Below are 21,060 nucleotides of genomic sequence, written 5' to 3' on the forward strand. Positions count from 1 at the left end.
ATTCGATCTGGAATTACAATGAATTGGGAAACCACACTGAGAATCTGGTCATAAGAATTACAAAAAAACTAAAATCACAAAAGACAAATTACGTTATCAGTTGTGATTAATTGATATGCTTTGAACTATATAGGTAAATGAACATCACTCTTATACTGAATGAACAGAAGTTCTTCAGTCTGGCAGTTGGTTATAGAGGGAAATGTTAACAACAAACTATTTCAGTTTTGAAGATATCCTGTTCACATTTCTGTGACTACGAACAGATGCAATAAGATCAAGTAAGATAAGACAGCAATATTATAACTGAGCGTATGGCATAATCAATGCACAATAGCAGTACTGGAACCTAGCATAAACTCTGGCTGCAGAGGTTAGCTGTAGACCACAAAAGCAGGTTAAGTCCGCCGTGAAGTCCGTGAAGACATTGGGAAGGACACAAGAATAATCACAAACTACCCACCTTCAATGGAGTCAGTGGGAAATAAGAATCATTTAAACTTCAGGATACTGACTGTCTTGTTTTATTAAATATAACTTTTGCTGATTAGCAAATTGCCCTGGAAGCTCAGCATTTAGTCTGTCATCTGAAATGCGTTGTTTTGGAATGACACCTTTTATAAAATACGTCAAATATTTTAGTTTCTCACAGGCAGCAGTGTTTCCCCTGCTGCTATTGTTCCTGCTCCTCTTATTTATCTGTTGTCCCATGTAGTGCCTTATAAGCAACCCTTCAACAGAGGGAAATGCAGATGAAGATGAGTGAAGTCGAAGACAGGTGAGCTGGTTTCCAAGAGGTTGGAAGTTGCCTGTGAAACAGTAAGTAGTAGCATCTTTTCCAATGGGTAAAGCTGCACCTATTCAGTCTCACTGAAGTAAAACACCTCACTGTGCTGTCACCTGGTTGACTCTGGCAAGTTGCAGACAGCACAGGAAACCCATTTGCTAGCTCTTAAAATGTTGGGTTAAATCTTAAGTGAAGCATTTCAATTACTGATCCAAAACTATAGGTGAGAGGGAGAATTTCCCATGTTAAGCTCAGCAGGATCTGATACAATACAGAGCCACTTATTGGGACTTTCACACCACCTCTATCTGCACACAGGCCCTCCTCCTCTGGCCTGTTTAAATTCAGCTCAATGTATCACTGAGGCACTGACAACAAAATCAAACTCAACACTTTTCTTGATCAATTACAGTCTACCTGCCGAGCTCAGTTATACAACAATGACAAAGAGTGAGATCTCCTTGCCATGTCATCAGTTGTTTTAACTAAATGGTCACTGTTCTTCATTTATAATTAATAAAGAAACTGGAGATTTCTTACTCAGCAAATTAACGTGGCAGTTTCCAAACTGTGGGTTGTGACCTGCAGTGGGGTCATGAGAAATAGTGTTTTGGGTTGGTGAGCTGTCACCACTCTGAGACAACAATGGTGCCTGTGAAGAGCAGACTTTAGTGATACACAATAGGTAAATGCCACCCAACAGGAAAGGGGCATATGGTGAACCAGAACACCCTATTAACCTTAGGATACACTTTTCATGGTGTATACCAAATAGAGTCATAGAGATGTACAGCATGGAAACAGACCCTTTGGACCAACCATCCAGATATCCCTAACCAATCTAGTCCCACCTGCCAGCACCCAAGCCATATCCCTCCAAACCTTTCCTATTCATATACCCATCCAAATTCCTTTTAAATGTTGCAACTGTACCAGCCTCTACCACTTCCTCTGGCAACTCATTCCATACGCATACCACATTCTGCATGAAAAAGTTGCCCCTTAGGTCTCTTATATCTTTCCCCTCTCACTCTAAACCTGTGCCCTCTAGTTCTTGACTCCCCCACCCCAGGGAAAAGATTTTGCCTATTTATCCTATCCATGCCCCTCAATTTTGTAAACCTCTATATGATCACCCCATAGCCTCTGACACTCCAGGGAAAACAGGCCCAGCCTGTTCAGCCTCTCCCTATAGCTCAAATCCTCCAACCCTGGCAACATCCTTGTAAAGCTTTTCTGAAACTGAGGTATCCTTCTTCGCTGTCCACTACACCTCCAATTTTGGTGTCATCTGCAAACTTACTAACTGTATCTTTTATACTTGCATCCAAATCATTTAGATAAATGATGAAAAGTAGAGGACCCAGCACCAATCCTTGTGGCACTCCAGTGGTCACAGGCCTCCAGTGTGAACAACAACCCTCCACCACTACCCTCTGTCTTCTACCTTTGAGCCAGTTCTGCATCCAAATGGCTAGTTCTCCCTGTTTTCTGTGAGATCTAACTTTGCTAACCGGTCTCCCATGAGGACCTTGTCTGGACCCAAAATGTCAATGACTTTTAGGAGACGTGGGGGTCTGATTACTGAGAGTACTAGGATTTGAGGGGCTGATTACTTTATGTTGGGTATAGTTATGGTATATAAGCACAAGTGTCTGATTTCAGTGTGGGGAATTGTGACAGAGGGGATGTGCGGTGAAGGATAACTGAATCTTCTACCACTAAAGACTATGAAGAGATTTGCTGAAACCTACTTGAAGACACATAATTTTTACAAAGTACTTCAAAAGTTCATATGAATATTTGTAAGAATATGTTGATTTACAATACATAAATGTTAGTGATTATAAAGTAATTGTCACTGTTACTTAATTGCTTGTTTGCTTTGGATTGCATCTGCACTCTTGTTAGTTTTTCTGTGTTAAAATGGGAATCCTTTGGAAAATAGTGAGAGAAACACTGGATTAAATACTAAAACGCAGACTGAAATTAGCTACTCCAAAGCAAAATGAGATAATAACAATGTATCGCCTTGGCAACTGGCCTATACCAGCATGATCAACTAGTTGCCCATGAAAATAAAAAAAATGTTGCTTGCAGAATTACTATAAATAATAGTATTACAGTGAACAATGACACCAAGTGGAGAGGACTGGTTTCCCACATGTGTTTTTTACATGAAATAGACAGTTTTGTTTTTCCCAAATTCTGGGTTCAACTATTAAAAAGCGTCAAAGGTTTAAAAAGTCCATCACTCTTTTCTTATGCAGACTGACCTTCAAAAATCACAACCATAATGCTATAAATTAGCTGGTGCCCCTTTGAAAATACAGCATTCACTGCTGTTGCTTAGCATAGTTTATGGAAACAATGAAGGTCAACAATGTTGTTGTGCGATTTTTAACAATGTTATCTTCAATAGAGTTTAAGATCAGAATATTTATGCCCAAAACATTCACGGTTTTGCATTGAACTAGTTTCTTTCTACTGGTCTACAGCGTTCAGGCAAAAAGTAGCAAACAAGCTTGACATCTTAAAGCCCATTAAGGCACAAGAGATTATTCCTCAGATTGGACTTGAAACAAGAAATACCAAGCAACTAGATGCTGTGCTGATTTCATTTGAAAACTTTAACATATAAAACTGTACCAATTACATTACAGAAAGCTACAATCACTAAATTTATGTCAATTCATGGGTATATTCTTGGGTATCTGAAGTCTTGCATGGATTTAAAAAATTATTTTCTGATTATACTGAAATAAACTGTGTATATTTTTCATTCATTTGTAGAATTAAAAATTCTGTCTTGTCTTAACTCTTTACTTTCCAACAACAAAATCTCTCTTTCTGTTCTTTCTTTTCTTCATCCTCAACATGTAGGTATTGCTGGCTGATTAGCATTTACTGCTTATCTCCAATTGCCTGAAGCAGCTGGTGGTGAACCTTCTTTCTGAGCTGACACAATTATTCTTTTTTTATATGGTTTGATAACAATCAAGTGGCTTGCTAGGCCACACCATGGTGCAGTTAAAGAGTACACTGGTGAGGAACTCGAATCATGTTTTGGTCAGACCGGCTAAGAACAGCAGTTTTCTATCCATAAAGGACATTAGTGAGCTATCTGGTTTTCAACCAGTCCAGGGGTGAGGTGATGGCCTAGTGGTATTATCACTGGACTGTTAATCCAGAGACCCAGATAATGTTCTGGGGACCCAGGTTTGAATCCTGCCACAACAGGTGAATTCAACAAATATTTAGAATTAAGAATCTAGTGACAATCATGAATTGATTGACGGAAAAAACCCATCTGGTTCACTAATGTCCTTTAGGGAAGGAAATCTGCCATCCTTACCTGGTCTGGCCTAGAAGTGGGTTACAAATCCACAGCAATGGATCTTTATTGCCTCTGAGCAGCCAGGGATGGACAATAAAAGCTGCCTAGCCAGTGATATCCTCATCCCATTAATGAATAAAGAAAAAAAATGCACTTTTTCTGAAACTAACATTTGGATCCGGATTTTTAAAATTGAATTTGAATTCTCAAACTGGAACAGTAGGATTTCTTTGGAATCTCTGGATTGCTCGTTCAGTAACACGCATACCTAAAAAGGTGCATATAACACAGGGTTTATGGTACTTTTATAAGGTTACTTATGAATTGCAGTAAATTTCTTTTCCTTTTATTCACTCGTGGGATGTGGGCATTGCTGGCTAGGCCACTTCATTTATTGCTTGCCCCTACTTGCCCTTCAAAAGGTGTTAGAAAGCTGTCTTCATGAACTGCTGCACTCCACGCGTGCTATTGGCTAACCCACAACACTTTTGGGAGAGAGTTCCTGGATTTTGGCCCAGTGACAGTGAAGGAAAAGCAATGTATTTCCAATCAGGATGGTGAGAGGCTTGAAGGGGAACTCAGAGGTCGTGGTTTCCCACGTGTGTGCTTCTTGATGGAAGTGGTCATGGGTTTGGAAGGTGCTGTCTAAGGATCTTCAGCAAATGTCTACAGTGCACCTTGTAGATAATGCACCTTGCCCAAACTTTACATCAGTGGTGGAGGAAGTGAATGTTTGTGGACATTGGAGCCAATTGAGCAGGGCCCTTTGTCCTGGTGGTATCTAGCTTCTTGAGTGTTGCTGGAGCTGCATCCATCCAGGTAACTATCCCATCACATTCTTGACACCTGCCTTGTAGATGGTGGACAGGCTTTGGGGAGTCAGAAGGTGAGTTACTCACTGCAGTATTCCTAGTCTGTGACCTACTCTTGTAGTCACCATATTATTATGGCTAGTCCTGTTGAGTTTCTGGTCAATGTTCAAGACTTTCTGGCATGTAACACAAATGCAATTAGAATCACCGATGTACAGCACAAAAACAGACCCTTTGGTCAAACTCATCCATGCTGACCAGATATCCTAACCTAATCTCGTTCCATTTGCCAGCACTTAGCCCATATCGCTCTAAACCCTTCTATTTGTATACCCATTCAGGTGCCTTTTAAATGCTACAATTGTACCACCTTCCACCATTTCCTCTGGCAGCTCATTCCATACACGCACTAACCTCTGCGTGAAAAGGTTGCCCCTTAGGTCTCTATTAAATCTTTTCCCTCTCACTCTAACCTATGCTCTCAAGTTCTGAACTCCCCCACCCAAAGGAAAATACCTTGTCTCTTTACACTGTCCATGCCCCTTATGATTTTATAAACCTCTATGAAGTGTGAGCGGCACAGTGGTTAGCACTGCTGCCTCACAGTGCCAGAGACCCGGGTTCAATTCCCACCTCAGGCGACTGTCTGTGTGGAGTTTGTACATTCTCCCCGTATCTGCGTGGGTTTCCTCCAGGTGCTCCAGTTTCCTCCCACAGTCCAAAAATGTGCAGGTTAGGTGAATTGGCCAAGCTAAATTGCCCGTAGTGTTAGGTGAAGGGGTAAATGTAGGGGAATGGGTCTGGGTGAGTTGCGCTTCGGTGGGTCAGTGTGGAAGGGCCTGTTTCTACACTGTAAGTAATCTAATCTAATCTAAAAAGTCATCCCTTTCCCTCTGATGCTCCAGGGAAAACAGCCCCAACCTGTTCAGTCTCTCCCTATAGCTCAAATCCTCCAACCCTGGCAACATCCTTATAAATCCTTTCTGAACACTTTCAAATTTCACAACATCCTTCTGATAGGAGGGAGACCAGAATTGCACAAAATGTTCCAACAGTGGCCGAACCAATGTTCTGCACAGCCACATGAACTCCTAACGCCTATACTCAATGGTTGGTCCAATAAAGGAAAGCATGCCTAATGCTTGTTTCACTATCCTATCGATTTGTGACTCCACTTTCAAGGAACTATGAGCCTGCACTCTAAGGTCTCTTTGTTTAGCAACACTCCCCAGGACCTTAAATTAAATTAAAATAACTCCAGAAGCAATTCTGGTGGTTGAGCTGGAGAATGGAACATTCGATTCTATATCATGCCATTCAGGTAAATGTTCCTAAGCTTGACCTATAGTTTGTGGTACCTAGACTTCTCTAAACCAACAGCAATGGAAAAATACAGTTAGTCTCAATGTACCCAGGGCACAGAGGAGAAAAGATTACAGCCTCCACAAACCTACTGGTGATTCAGTGACCAGCTGGAAACTTTACATTAGTGGATGGTGATCAACTTAACTGATGTACCTTCAATAAATAAGCAGCTTATAGTACTTACAGTCTAGTCCCACCTACGAAGAAATGCTAAGCAGATATGGATCTTAAAAGAGGCCAATTGTTATGAAACAGTGCCCCCAGCAGTTTGAGGAGGATAGGTTCAGAAAAATCTTCTGAAAATATAAACAGACTACAATGAGACAAAAAGATCCAAGAATTATTTTAAAACTTCTTTGACAGCAGACAATTTCATTAAGACTTCAGAGAAGTGCTTTGGGACATTTTGTTGCATTTAAAGGCAAGACAGTTGTGAAGCGATCTAATTTCCAGCCTTTCCTCCAGAATTTAAAAATCCTCTGATTTTAACATGTAACAAGGACTCACCGTCATATTTGGCTAAAACAGCTTGCACGTCAGCATAGGCCTGTAGCTCTAAAAGTGCCTCCAGTAAATTTTCATGGATGTTAAACATACTGAGAAGGGGAAACTCCTTCATAAGCTATAAAGGAAAATCAATTTGACAATTACATTGAGAACTACCACAGGCAATAAGTTCAAGATTTACGAAAAATAAATATATTAAGAATAATTGACACATACCTTTAACAGATCAGAACATTTGTCAAATTGTTTTAATAATTAGGCATCGATATCTGTACATGCAAGTTTAATTTGGATTCTGTTTTTGCTATGCATTTTTATGTTATAGCTGATGTAGCTGGATTAATTTGTTCAAATGGATTGTTGATGTCCCAAAATCTACCATCAACACATGTGAATGTTTAAATTAGTTCTTTAAAATAGTTAAGTTATTGCTCACAATACTGATGTAACAATAGTTTATTAAAGGAGACTGGTGCAATACTTTGCAAGGCAAAATATTTTACTCTTTGCAGATCTTGTTCTAAATGAAAGCATAACAAGCATTGAATAGCAATCAGGTGAATCTTGTATAATTTGAATACAATATTATGCTCATTTTGTTCTGCTTGTGTTTTTAAATGTTGAACACTACAGGAGAGTTTCAAGTGTCAATAGTGTCACACTGATTTTGTATGTTTTCAGTCAAATTCTAGGAGCAATATTGTTACAACAGGATAAAGCATGGAGTGTTCTAGGGTTCACGTCAGCTTAAAATGGCTGCTGGGACCCCCCCAGTAATGTTGGGGTGGATTCTAATTCTGGGACTGGATGCATGGGTGCATGTCTGGGTCCCAACCTCAGACTGCACTGACACCTGATAGACAACATAATGGTCCATTATTGTCGAGGGAGTAATTAAGCACAGGGACTGGGACCCTGTGACTGCAGGGCCAATAGAAGACCTTTCAGTTCTGAGGGTTTGGCAGCACCACCTTCACAGGTTGAAGAAGCTAATGTAGGCAAGTGAGAGAGAATGCCTCAAATCGAAAGCTTCCTCAGAACACTTTTTCAAAAGGTGAAATTAAATTATACAAATCTTCTCCCAAACTTTGAGGTGAAATTAAAATGGGCCAGTCCACTACTCTTGAGTGTGGAAAATGGTTGATTGGGTGAATGCCCCTAGGTCTGTTGCCAGGAAACCGTTTCCCATCTCTGGGCAGTGCTTTAGCCTCATATAGTGTGGATCATCCATGCTGAATGAAAAATTCCAGCTGTCATTGGCAGTGTGACCTTAATATCGATGCGTAATCAGCTACATCTTGATTACAGGCAGGTAACTGTTTATCCACTGACTTGACGCATTCTAAATGGGATAGAGGCAGGAAGCTACCTGCAACCTGGCAGAAAATTACGAGCCAATTTGGTGTCGACCCCATGGTTCTTTAAAAAATGTTGCCTCCACGTTCCTGACTGAATTAGGGATAGTCCACCTTTCCAATCATCATTTCAGTCTTTTTAAACAGATGATCATATGCAACCAGCCACACTCGGATTATTCTGATAACATCAATTTTTACTCACATCCCGCATCATTTTTACTGCTTCTCTTGTCCTTCCCAGTTTTCTTGAACACATTGCCAATCTTCTCTTAATGTAAACTAACACGTTTGTGTCCCTCCCTGAAAGACAGACAATCCCGTGTGAACAAATATGTTTGCAGCAGTCAGTAAAATAATTTATCTAATCCATAAGCAGAAACTTGGCCAGCCAGCGCCTCGAACCTATTCCTCCTTCAACCTTCAATTACTTTCCTGCACCAAACCCAATATAAAGAAAAATAAGTTTGTTTCATCAACTTCTGTCAAAGCATTTTGTAAATGAATCCTTACGGTACCTGGAAAATGTCTAACATTCTCAAAATATCATTTACTTTTACAATATTGCAGTCCACAAAAACATTTGGCACCTTTTTTCATTCATTCACGTAATGATGATGTCACTGGCTAGGCCAGTGTCCTAATTGGACAGAGGGTAGTTGAGAGTCAACTACATTACTGTGGGTCTGGAATCACTTGTCGCCCAGACCAAGTAAAGATGGCAGTCTCCTTCCCTAAAACTGAACCAGATGGATTTTTCCGACAATTGGCAATGGCTGCGTAGTCATCACTCGGACCTTAATCCCAGATTTTGTTTTATTGAATTCAAAGTCCACTATCTGCTGAGGTGGGATTTGAAACCAGATCCCCAGAACATTACCTAGGTCTCTGGATTAACAGCCCAGCGATATTACCACCAGGTCATTGCCTCCCTTCATAAAAGGATAAAGATTATTTTATTGTTAAGAAGGCATATGGCGTGTTAGGTTTCATTCATAGAGGGATTGAGTTCTGGAGCCGCAATATCATGCTGCAACTATATAAAACGCTGGTGCGGCCACACTTGGAATATTGTGTACAGTTCTGCTCCTCATATTTCGGGAAGGATGTGGAAGCATTGGAAAAGGTGCAGAGGAGATTCACCAGGATGTTGCCTGCTCTGGAGGGAAAAGCTGAGAGACTTGAACCTGTTCTCATTGACAAGAAGAAGGCTAAGAGGGAATTTGATAGAGACAAACAAGATGATCAGAGGATTAGAAAGGGTAGATAGTGAAAGTCTTTTTCCTAGGATGATGACATCAGTGTGTTCGAGGGGGCATAACTACAAATTGAGGGGTGATAGATTTAAGACAGATGTCAGAGGCAGGTTCTTTACGCAGAGAGTGGTAAGGGCATGGAATGCACTACCTGCTAATGTAGTCAACTCAACCACATTAGGGAGATTTAAACAATCTTTACATATGCACATGGATGATTTTGGGATAGTGTAGGGGGAATAGTGTAGTTGAGAATAATTCACAGGTCGGCGCAACATCGAGGGCCAAAGGGCCTGTTCTGTACTGTATTGTTCTACTATGTTCAGTTAACTGACAACTACAGAAGTAATTTGCACTACGATCTAAGTTTTTGAAAAATGATTTCACAATTATATTAGCAGATTATGAGAGCGGAGTTTGTGCTCCCTTCATATTCTCCTTCCTTTTGATAACTGTTACAAATTTGTACAAACTAGTGTCAAAGAGAATATGAAACCTGTCTTGTACACAACACTTCAAAGATGCATTCCATACTCAAGTGGCTCATTTTCTTCTTATCACTTAATCTGAATTAACAGCTATGAGCTAGGTAACCAGTCTGGCATGAAAGGATGTCAAGGTTTCCATTTAACAATTTTTCTCACCTAATTATTCAAAAGTGCACTCACTTGATAATTTACTGGGATTAGACAGGATTAGAAGTGGGAAGCAAAATAAATAAATGTGGGCATTTTCACATTATCTATCTAGCACATCAGCATTACACCTCAGGGTAATGATGGACACGTTTACTTGGGGAAAAATGGAAAAAATGGAGTGTTTCTTAATGTAATAATAAAGAGATTATAACCAGGAATATCTGTCAACACAGCAGAACACTCCATCCTACATTCTGTCAATATCTCCTTGTTTGGAATTAGTCTTTTCTCATTTCTTTCTTGTTTCAAACAGTTCATGTTACAAACCACTACCTCACTACCCCACTACCTGACAATCACCTGATGAAGGAGCGTCGCACCGAAAGCTAGTGTGCTTCCAATTAAAGCTGTTGGACTATAACCTGTTGTGTGATTTTTAACTTTGTACCTCACAAAGGTTGCGACAGATATCTACTCCCCAGACTCCTCTGTATGTTGCTTTTAAATTAGTTGTAGGAACAGGTAATTAGAGACAAGGCTTCCTTAATTGATAACCTTGAAAACAAGATTTTCTTTTCTAAGTAGCACAGAACCTAACATGATAGAATCAGGAACTTTCTCTGAATTTTCTTAAAAGCTGTTGTGAAAATACTTACTTAAATAAAATCAATATATGACATGTGATGGAGAGAAATGAAGTAAGGCATAATTTCCATAAGTGAGTTACTTAAGTAATATGCAATTAGTGATAAATCACTTACTGCCATTTCCCTACAGATTCAGTATAGAACACACCAGTGGTTCCAAATTAACACAAGAATTATTTAATTGGCCTGTAACCACAGAGCAAGTGCTTTAATATTCAATATCACAACATCTCAATTCCAAAAAAAGAATAATCAATTACTTTCTTCCAAATTTCCTGAATGAAGCGTAAATGAGCAGCTACCTCAGCCCAAAGGGCTACAGGTCACATCAAGTCAACTGCCAAATTAGTAAGGAGTATTTAGTCAAGATTCAGTGTAGTTACGCATTTTTTGAATGAAGTAATTCTTACATTTGATCATATTCAACCCTCTAAACAAGCAACAGTATATGCATTGATATCTCAAATCATGCCCCAATGAAATACAAATGAAAAGCAAGAAAACACATGATGCTCCAGTCCATCCCATAAAAATATGTATAAGTGAGTTTCTAAGTGAAGAATCTCCATCTTCCAAGCTTTTATTTCAAGGACATCTTCATCCATTCCCAAATGAAGCTATAACACAGGATTACAAGCATGCTGAACAGCAGAAGCAGCATGCAATAAACAGAGGTGTGTAATATTACAAACAATGGATAAAACTAAAGCTCTGCAGTCTTGTCACGTCGATGATGAATGGTGGTAGATGATTAAACAGGAGGGAGAGACTCCCCAAGTATCAGTATCTTCGATTAAGCAGGGAGCAAAGCATGCTACTGCAGAAGGCTGAAACATCTGAAATCATCTTCAGCCAGAAGTGCCGAGTGGATAATCTATCTTCAACTTGTCCTGAGCTTCCCAATGTTCAAACTGCCAGTCTTCAGCCAATTTTGCTCCATGTGATGATATCAAGAAACAGCTGAAGGTATAAATACTGCAAAGGCAATAGATATGACAGCATTCCGACAGTAGTGCTGAAGATTTGTGTTCCTAGCCAAGTTATTCTAATACAGTTACAACATTGACATATATGCAACAATATGGAAAAACACCCAGATATGTCCAGTACATTAAATGTAGGTCAAATCCAACCTGACAATTACCATCCAATGGGTAAATCTCAATGATCAGCAAAATGTTGCAAATGGCATTGACAATATTATCAAGTGACACTTCTTCAGAAATAATCTGCTCACAAATACTCAGCTTGGATTCTGCCAGGGCACCTTAGCTCCTGATATCACCACAACCTTAGTCTAAACATGAACAAAAGAGCTGAACTTTGACATCAAGGCCACATTTGGCAGGGGGAGACATCAAAGAGCCTTAGTAAAACTGAGGTCAGTGGAATCAGGGTAACAACTTTCCATTGGCTGGAGCCAAACCCAGAACACAAGAAGATGGTTATGATTGTTGGAATGCAATATCTCAACCACAGGACATCACTGTAAGAGTTATCCAGGGTAATGTCCTAAGCACAACCATTTTCAATTGATCAGTGGCCTTCCCTCCATCAGAGGGTCAGAAATGGGAGTGTTTGTGAATTATTGCACAATTTTCATTCCTGATGAAGGCTTATGTCTGAAACATCGACTCTCCTGCTCCTTGGATGGTGCCTGACCTGCTGTGCTTTTTCCAGTGCCATTTTCCATCGACTCTGACTCTCCAGCATCTGCAGTCCTCACTTTCTCCTAGTTCCTCAAACACTGAGGCACTCTGTGTCCATATCCTGCAAGACTTTGGACAACACTAAGCTTGGGTTTAGAAGCGGCAAGTAACATTTGTGCCACACAAGTATCAAGCAATGACCATATCCATCAAGAGATAATCTAACTGTCTCTCCAAGGTGTTTAATGGCAGTGTCATTACTGAATCTCCCATTATCAATATCCTGGGAATTACCATTGAACTGAAACCAAACTGGACCACTATTTAAACACGGTGGCTACATGAGCAAGTCAGAGGTTGAAAATCCTGCAGTAACTAACTCATCAACAGCCTGTCCATCATCTACAAGACACAAGTCAGAAGTGTGAAGGAATGCTTTCACTTTGCTTAGATGGATGCAGCTCCAACAACACTTGAAAAGCTCAATGTCTACTAAGACAAAGCAGCCTGTTTGATTGGCATTCTATTCATCATCCTAAACATTCACTCCCTCTACCACTGCCTCACAGTGACAGCAAATGTGTACCATCTGCAAGGTGTATTGCTGAACAAGCCTCTTTCAACAGCACCTTCCAAATCTGGGACCTCAAACACTCAGAAGAAAAGGGCATGCCACAAAATACTGCCAGCCACAAGTTCCTCTGACATGAAACCATAGTCACTGATCCTACAATGTCATTGGGACAAAATGCAGAAATTCCCTTTTTACAACACTCTGGGTGTTCTTACTCTCGATGAACCGTACCAATTCAAGAAGGCAGTGGTGAGCCAACTTCTCCCTAGGCAAACAGGGACGGTTAACAAACATTGGCATTAAAGAACCTTTAAAACTTAATGACAGAATCTCACACACTTCAAATTGACAAAATTCCAGTCTCTCTTCAAGTTATAGACAATTCTGCCCTTCGAGCCTGCACCACCATTCTTTATGATCATGGATAATCATCCTCAATCAGTATCCTGTTCCTGCCTCATCTCCATAACCCTTGATTCCACTATCCTTGAGAGCTGTATCCAACTCTTTCTTAAACGAATCCAGAGACTGGGCCTCCATTGCCTTCTGGGGCAGAGCATTCCACACAGCCACCACTATCTGGTGAAGAAGTTTCTCCTCATCTCTATCCAAAATGGCCTACCCCTTATTTTTAAGCTCTGTCCTCTCGTTCGGGACTCACCCATTAGCAGAAACATGTTTCCTGCCTCCAAAGTGTCCAATCCTTTAATAATCTCATATGTCTCAATCAGATCCCCTCTCAGTCCTCTAAACTCATGCTTCCATGGTCTTCCACTTAACAAATGATAGAAAGATTTGCTTTTAATGTTTTCTTTGACATTGATATAGAAAAAGTAGTTACTTGGTCTTCTTCAACTCTATAACAGGCTGTAGGAGCAGTAATTGATATAGCTGTAAGCTCTGAACCTAACTGGCAAACAGTGAGACTGGTGAAGTATTTTCAAATAAAAAAAATTTTTTTGGCACATTTTTAGCAATGCCCTGGCCCTCAGGACTCCGCTGCCAAGAAACTGGGCAACCTATCTTCTGCAGGACTACTGATGATAATCCCCAGGTAATCCGTGAGAAGTGACTTATATTTCTTATTTATTTCTCCCCTTATAATAATGACACAAACAACTACTCAGCAACTCCAAGAAATTAAGCAAGTGAAGCAAACTACAGATTAGATTGCTGGTCATCATTTAAACTGGTTGCATGGTACTTACTGTGCTGTGCTTCATACTGAGCTCCATGGTGTTGCAGTTGTTGGCTACGCCTATAACAAACCTCCCCTGCTTTCAGTGCCTGTTTAAAAAGTCGTTCTGCTTCCACAATAGTAGTGGCTTCTTCTTCAGCCAAAAGAATATAGGCAGTGGCACACCTACCAAAAGATTAGACTCTAATTAGATACGGACTCACTTGATGCTACAGCATCGGTAAAATTTTGAAGTAACATCCATAAATAGTTTTTCTTCCCTTAAGCTAAATGCAAAAGTCCTAGGCATTGAATAGAAACTGTATGCCCATTTTTCTGCATCAAGAGGTTGTGTTCCACTCCCCATGTGAACTTACACTTTGGCAGATAAGCCAGTGATAGGCTCTCTGAAAGACTACATTCAACCCTGTAGAAAGGTGATGATATCATTTATTCAGAGATGTAAATAAGAAACAGGAAATTATGCAAATTGGTGCCATAATAGCATCACCAATGCCTTTTTTAAAAAAATGGAAGTGCTGGAGAAATTCAGCACATCTGGCAGCATCTGTGGAGATAAACAGACTTAATATTTTGAGTCCAATATAATTTTTCTTTAAGACGACTTTTTTTCTACTTTTATTTCAGCATCTGCAGTACTTTGCTTTTACTTGAATGCATCTGTCTTTAAATTTGTTTTTTTTTAAAACAACGTATGGCCAAAATCTGTCAATTTCCACTCCAAATGTATGCTGAGTTAGCCGCTAATAAAATGCAGTCATTGGTCAGCTAGAAAAAGCCTCTGTCCTCACCGAGTGAAAAAGGCAAAGAACAAGTACAACTCCCATTCTGGACAATTATCCAGTCCAATTGTTGGAAAATACCAAAACTGTCAAGAATGAGGCACTTCCAGCGACGTACATGCCTGAAATTTCCCTTCCTATTGCACAGCTTGCTGACACTGTCGACAAACTCACAGCTACTTGGACAAAGTAGTGAGAGCCATACCGCATTCACAGAACTTCAGCCAATCAAACATCATCAGCTTCCTAAAGGAAGGATAAACTCAAAATACCCATGGCATTTTAGGCCTGAGGTTTTGCTTGATGCAGGCTTATGAAAGCTTGTCCCTAGTGTACACTGGCCAGAACCATGAAATAAAGCAATTCAAATTGGTTAGATTTGGAAGTACTATATATAAAACTGCCTGTTGCAATAATGAAAGGTTTCAGAATTCAGATTGATTGTTGAACAAATTGATTATCTTCATCTTGGCTCATAACTACATGCTGAATAAGGTATATGATATTCATTATTATGTGTGTGTATTTAAAAAAAAACTATAGTTATTCCAAAATCACAACAACATAAGAGATAGTAAAAGAAAAAAAAAACAATGTTTCAGTGTTCATCCTGTCAGGTCCCTTCTTATATGTTTTAACAAGGTCACCTTTTCTTTTAAACCCAAAGATGATAAGCCCAATTTACTCAGCCTTTCATTGCAGGAAACAAGCTGGTGAACCTCTACTGTATTGACTCCAATTTAATCCTTCCATAAAAATGGAGACCAAAAAATTGTTGATACAGACTCATTATGCACATATCATCATGTATCGGTCAATCTAGGCTTTAGTCTGAATACCTGCAATTTCAAGAGCTTAACAAATCCTGCTTAGGCAAAACAATATCATAGCACAAGTGAAAAGTATATTCCTTACAGGAAAAGAAAGAGTTAAAAGCAATTTATAGTACAGTTAGGAGTGCAGTGATTCAATTAAGCCCGTCTAAACAGTGGCTAAATTCCTCAAGAATTATTTTTAAAATATAATTATTTGTTTCCAGAAGAGCTGCAGTGCTGGCAAACTGCATTCATAAGAATGCCTGGTCACTCTGAATACTCTGTGCAGATCACATCAGAATGCGTCATAGTTTAGGACAAACCACACTGGACAGAAATTTCAGGTTCCCTCTCTGAAGGGCATTGGCTGAATTTTCATAACTTTTAACGATTGGTTTCCTAGTTTGTTTATTCATGTGCCCTGCCCAAAGGCAGGTGTTTAGCTAATTTTCTGCTCTTGCCTCATCTTGAGGTCATTCCTCGGTGGCTTTTTGACAGGGCTTGGTTTGCCACTATGTTCCACTCTCAGAAACAGGATGGGGAGGCAATTTCCAAGTTTACTTCAGCAAAGTAAAATCAAACCCTTATTGCTGGCATTAATCTGAACTAGCCATCGACATGAACCAGCATCCCCAAAATCACCAAAGTTTACAGAATACACATCATGACCTCTCATGGTGGGATTTGAATTCATGTTTTCTAAGCTGTTAACTTAGTACCATAACCACAAGATTACAGTAACTCTGATAAATTCTCTAATTTAATTTGAGAATATTTGTAATTCTTATAAAATGAATCCCAAGTGCAACAGAGACATTGTGAGTTACATAAAAGGGTAATTAGGATGACAGTGAAGAAAATATATGGTATATCATTTTATATAAAATTAAATACAGATATACAAGGTATATGGAACAATGAAGCTAAATTTTCTCTTCAAAAAACGATGACAAAAGTATTCAGATCCAGGAAAATTGTTAAGAGTTACTGTTTAAGAATCAAAATACAGTGACAATTCACCCTGTTTACCAAGTCACAAGTCTAAAAGATTAGAAAGGAGTAAGTGCAATTGAAGCTAAAAATATTATAGCTAAGTTTTCTGAAAGCTTTGTAAGTGGCTGTTTTGCTTGGAAATGTGATAAATATGAAATCAAATGCTCTGTTGGATCTCCAGTTAACTCAGGGCGAGATTTCCCTTTTGCTTTGGCTCCAACTCCAATTAAAAAAAAACAGGTTTAACCGTACAAGTTCACACCTGAAGAATGCTAAGTGGTCATTTAAATGGGAAAGAACTATCTACCTTGACAGTGGAATGTTTGATCCTAGAATAAAACAGAATCACAGTATCGTTACGGTGCAGTAGAAGGCCATTCGGCCCATTATATGCATACTGACACATTGCAGGATATCAGCAATACTTGAAATACCAAGCGGAGTAATATTCAATAGTAGGGCTCTGCCAACTGCAATAGTCAATGAACGTTTTAATGACTAGTCAAGTGAAATGGTTACGCAAACAAGTCATAGAGAGGTTAATTCCTTCTTCACTTGCACACAGCAACACATTGTCATGCCGAACAGGTGCTGCTTGCTGTTATTTGTAATGTACACATGTTGATGAGCAGCTGAGAAATCAAATACTGAAATATTTCTGTGACTGCAATGATGTCAAAAGGCCTCTGCAGAACAGGATCAGACTGAGTGGATTAAATAATAGTACCAGATTGTATAAGTCTCAGACAGGCTGATGTGATGCCAAAGTAAATAAAGTGAATTAGGGAATAATGACACCGAGGAGTGATTAAGGAGCCGTTGTTTCTTTGAGTAACTCAGATAATGTTGCAAATCATAAGAGCAGAGCCCATCCTATTTTTGAGCTAAGATCACAGCCTTGAAATCACTCCCAGGTGATTTTTTTAAGAACATACATTGTGAAGTTTATTCCATTTTGGGTCCTTCTCTTTGCTTGCAGCGGCTCTAGCAGCGGACGCCAATGGTAAAATACCCTGGATGAAAAGTGGACAGGGGTCTGATCAGAACAGACACAGTGGAAACATAAAACTGTACAGAAGTTGATCATCAGCATAAAACAATCGCTCACCCTTATGGTATTTGTAAAATACATTGCTTAGAAAAAAACAGTGTATAAAAATACGAGGTAGAAATGACATGTTAGGAATACACACTGAATCGCTGGAACAGATTAAGTGAAAAGGGAATTGAGCCCGAATACAAAAAAAGTCACTCACTCATTTAACTCTAAGGCTTCATGTGCTGCTGAAATTCTTGCTTGTGGGTTCCTCTCTCTCCAAGCTTTCTGCATTACTGTTCAAACAGAACAATAACATTTTTTAAAACAAAATTAATTACGAGATGGAACTCATCTCTGGGATTTGAAAACTTTCCCACCTTTCTCTGTCATTAATCTATAAAGAAGTTCCAGCTGAACTTCATCAAATGTGGCGCTGACCTAACAAAATGACTTTCATGAGGAGCCAGTGTTGTACTGAGGTTGACAAAGTTAAAAATTACACAACACCAAGTTATAGTCCAACAGGTTTACTTAGTAGCACTAGCTTTTGAAGCACTGCCTCTTACTACTTGATGAAGAGGCAGCACTTTGAAAACTAGTAGTTGCAAATAAAATGCACTGTTGGACTATAACCTGGTGTTGTGTGATTTTTAACACAATAACTTTGGTAGTTTTAATTCAATGGAATACTAAATGATAATATGGGCCACAGCAAATGAAAATCACAAATAATAAGGCTAAATTAACCTTTAGGTTAGCTTCATTGCCCTGTTCACAGCATTTCACTGAATCAAGCACCACAATTCCTATATAAAACTTCAGCTCTTGCTAAAGAATAATGCAATGCCTCGTCGGTTAGCAATTTGAAAGATGAGCATGATTGTGTTTGAATTGAATTGAATTGAATTAGCTTTATTGTCATATATACCTAAAGATACAGTGAAAAATGTATACGTCTTCACTGATAGGTACCTTTTTACCTAAGATGGCGCTAAGTACAGCTTCTTTACTTAGAAAATAGAGAAATAAAACTAAGCAATTTAATAAATGCAATTCCAACAGAACTGCTTCTATTTTAGGCCATTTAGTTATATGATATATCAAAGTACAGGATCCAAGCCAGCAATCACCACTCTCTCAGATTTCTCCCCATTAGCAGCAAAGTAATAGAAGGAGATATCAACCCTGCTATAAAGTGGCATTTACTCAGCAATATCTAATGTGTTCAGCTTGAGTTTTGCTTGGAGCTATTTATTACCCTGCCAATTTTTTTGGCATTGTGAATTTCTTGATCATGACCACTATATATAAGTCCACATCTTTAATGTAGACCACAAACAGCAAGTGTTCAATCACTGAGCCCTGTGGAACCCCACTGGAAGCAGACATCATGTCACAAAAAGTCCTCCCTCTTCATGTACCTGTCTAAATGTTTTTTTATATGTCGTAACTGTACCCATCTCTACTGCTTCCTCTGGCAGTTCATTCCATATATATGCCACTCTCTCACCTTAAACTGATGCTGTCTAGTTTTCGAGTCCCCTACCCTTAGGAAAAGACTTTGGCTATTCAAAAGGCTTAGCTATACCTCTCGATTTCATAAACCTCTATAACATCACCTCTCAACTTCCGACGCTCCAGGTAAAAAAAGTCCCAGCCTTCCACTTCTCTTTATAACCCAAATCATTCAGTACCAGTAACATCCTAGTAAATGTTTCTGCATTTGTTCCAGTTTAATAACATCTTTCCTATATCAGGGTGACCAGAACTGTATGCAATACTTCAGAAGTGGCCTCACTAACTGTTTTGAATTGTCTTGAAGAGTTTGGCAGTTATTTTGCTGGACTAGTAATCCAAAAGTCTGGAGACTATCACCATAAATGCAGTTACTTGCCCTTGAAATGGCTGACTATGCATACAATTGTATTCAAGACAGCAGTGTATCAGTAATTGATGATGATCAACAAATGCTGGATTTACTGGTGATCCCAGAGACTCTGATTGATAAGAAAACGAAGAGGAGATAAGTGAGATGATAAGGTGGGGGGTGTTAAAGAATGACTTTAGGCCATGATGGAAGCTATGGAGCTGAGATGTTGCTTGGTGCAGATGGTGGTGGCATCCTTCATTTATGGAGTGCCTAAAGGCAATCACAAAGGTTTATGAAAAAGCGAGGGTATGATTAGTAGACTAGGTTTTAAGGATGGTTTTGATTTACCTAAACCTAAAGATTTATCCAATCTTAATGCTGTTAAATCCATCAGTAACTCTTCTTTCTATGTTAATTTCTTCTAACATTTCACAATCCTGACATCTGTATCTGCATCCATTATGAAGACTGACACAAAGCATTCACTGAGAATTGTGCCTAGGTCTCCTGGATCCACACACAGATTGCCTTTTTTTTTCCATAGCTATTTTCTTGCATTTTATATATTTAAATAACCCTTTCGTGACTTGTCAATGCTTTCTCATGCACTTGCTTTGTTTTCTTAATTTCCTTTTAAGATCCCTCCCCCACACGATTAGGGAATCTTCCATCTTGAACTCCTATATATTTGTCATAATATTATTTCTTAATTATAGCCTTTACGTCTCTTGACATTCAATTTTGATCCCACTCTTTGTCTTTACAGGAATTAATTTACCCTGAATTCTTGCTATTTCTTCCTTAAGTATTTCTCACTGCTCTGATACAAGTAGCAGCTCTCAGTCCATTTGGGCTAAACTGTATCTTACCTTAAGCAAAATTAGATATTCCCCAGCAGAGCTCTGATCCCTGGCCCATCCTTACCCTTTTCCATAACTACTTTAGATCTGTTGAGTTATGGTTACTATATCCAAAATGCTCCCCTAGTTATATGTCTACTATCTGCCCATTTATTTCTGAATATTAGTTCCAGAACCACCCCTTTTGTGAGCAAAGTTCTGGCTAAAAAAAAAATCTCCTATCAGAACTTTCCATTCCTATCTTGCATCCAAAAACTATCCTAATTAATATCTGGGTACTTAAAATTCCCTATAATTAATGCCCTAAATATACTTGCATTGCTGCAAAATTTGATTACATGTCTGATTCGCTATCTCTCCCTGACTGTTTAGGGAAGCCAACAGCATTTTCATCCTGCTTGTGTATTTTATTCCAACCCCTATGGCCTCATTTGATGATCCTTACAATGAACTGTCCTTCCTCATTGTTTGATTTCTTCATCACTATTGCAACCTCCTCTTTTATCTCCCTTTCTATCTCGTTTCAATACCCTGTAAATAGGAATGCTGAGCTCCCAATGTTTCAGTCAAGTCTCA

At 39.1% G+C, this 21,060-nt stretch overlaps 1 protein-coding gene across 13 annotated transcripts in view; it reads right to left on the reverse strand.

Moving 5' to 3' along the window:
* The window catches only part of LOC132824688 (suppressor of tumorigenicity 7 protein homolog), a 200,637-nt gene that overhangs the window by 43,111 nt on the left and 136,466 nt on the right, over nt 1-21,060 (reverse strand). For 8 of the 13 annotated variants that reach the window (XM_060839342.1, XM_060839344.1, XM_060839341.1 and 5 more), the window contains 5 exons: nt 17,972-18,047; nt 17,651-17,728; nt 14,136-14,290; nt 8,369-8,466; nt 6,809-6,923 (listed from right to left, as the gene is read on the reverse strand). In XM_060839342.1, the coding sequence (XP_060695325.1) occupies nt 6,809-6,923; nt 8,369-8,466; nt 14,136-14,290; nt 17,651-17,728; nt 17,972-18,047 (522 nt within the window). The remainder of the gene's footprint in view (nt 1-6,808; nt 6,924-8,368; nt 8,467-14,135; nt 14,291-17,650; nt 17,729-17,971; nt 18,048-21,060) is intronic. The other 5 variants (XM_060839353.1, XM_060839347.1, XM_060839345.1 and 2 more) reach the window with 1 other exon arrangement.

This window comes from Hemiscyllium ocellatum, chromosome 19, assembly GCF_020745735.1.
Source record: "Hemiscyllium ocellatum isolate sHemOce1 chromosome 19, sHemOce1.pat.X.cur, whole genome shotgun sequence".
NCBI lineage: Eukaryota > Metazoa > Chordata > Chondrichthyes > Orectolobiformes > Hemiscylliidae > Hemiscyllium > Hemiscyllium ocellatum.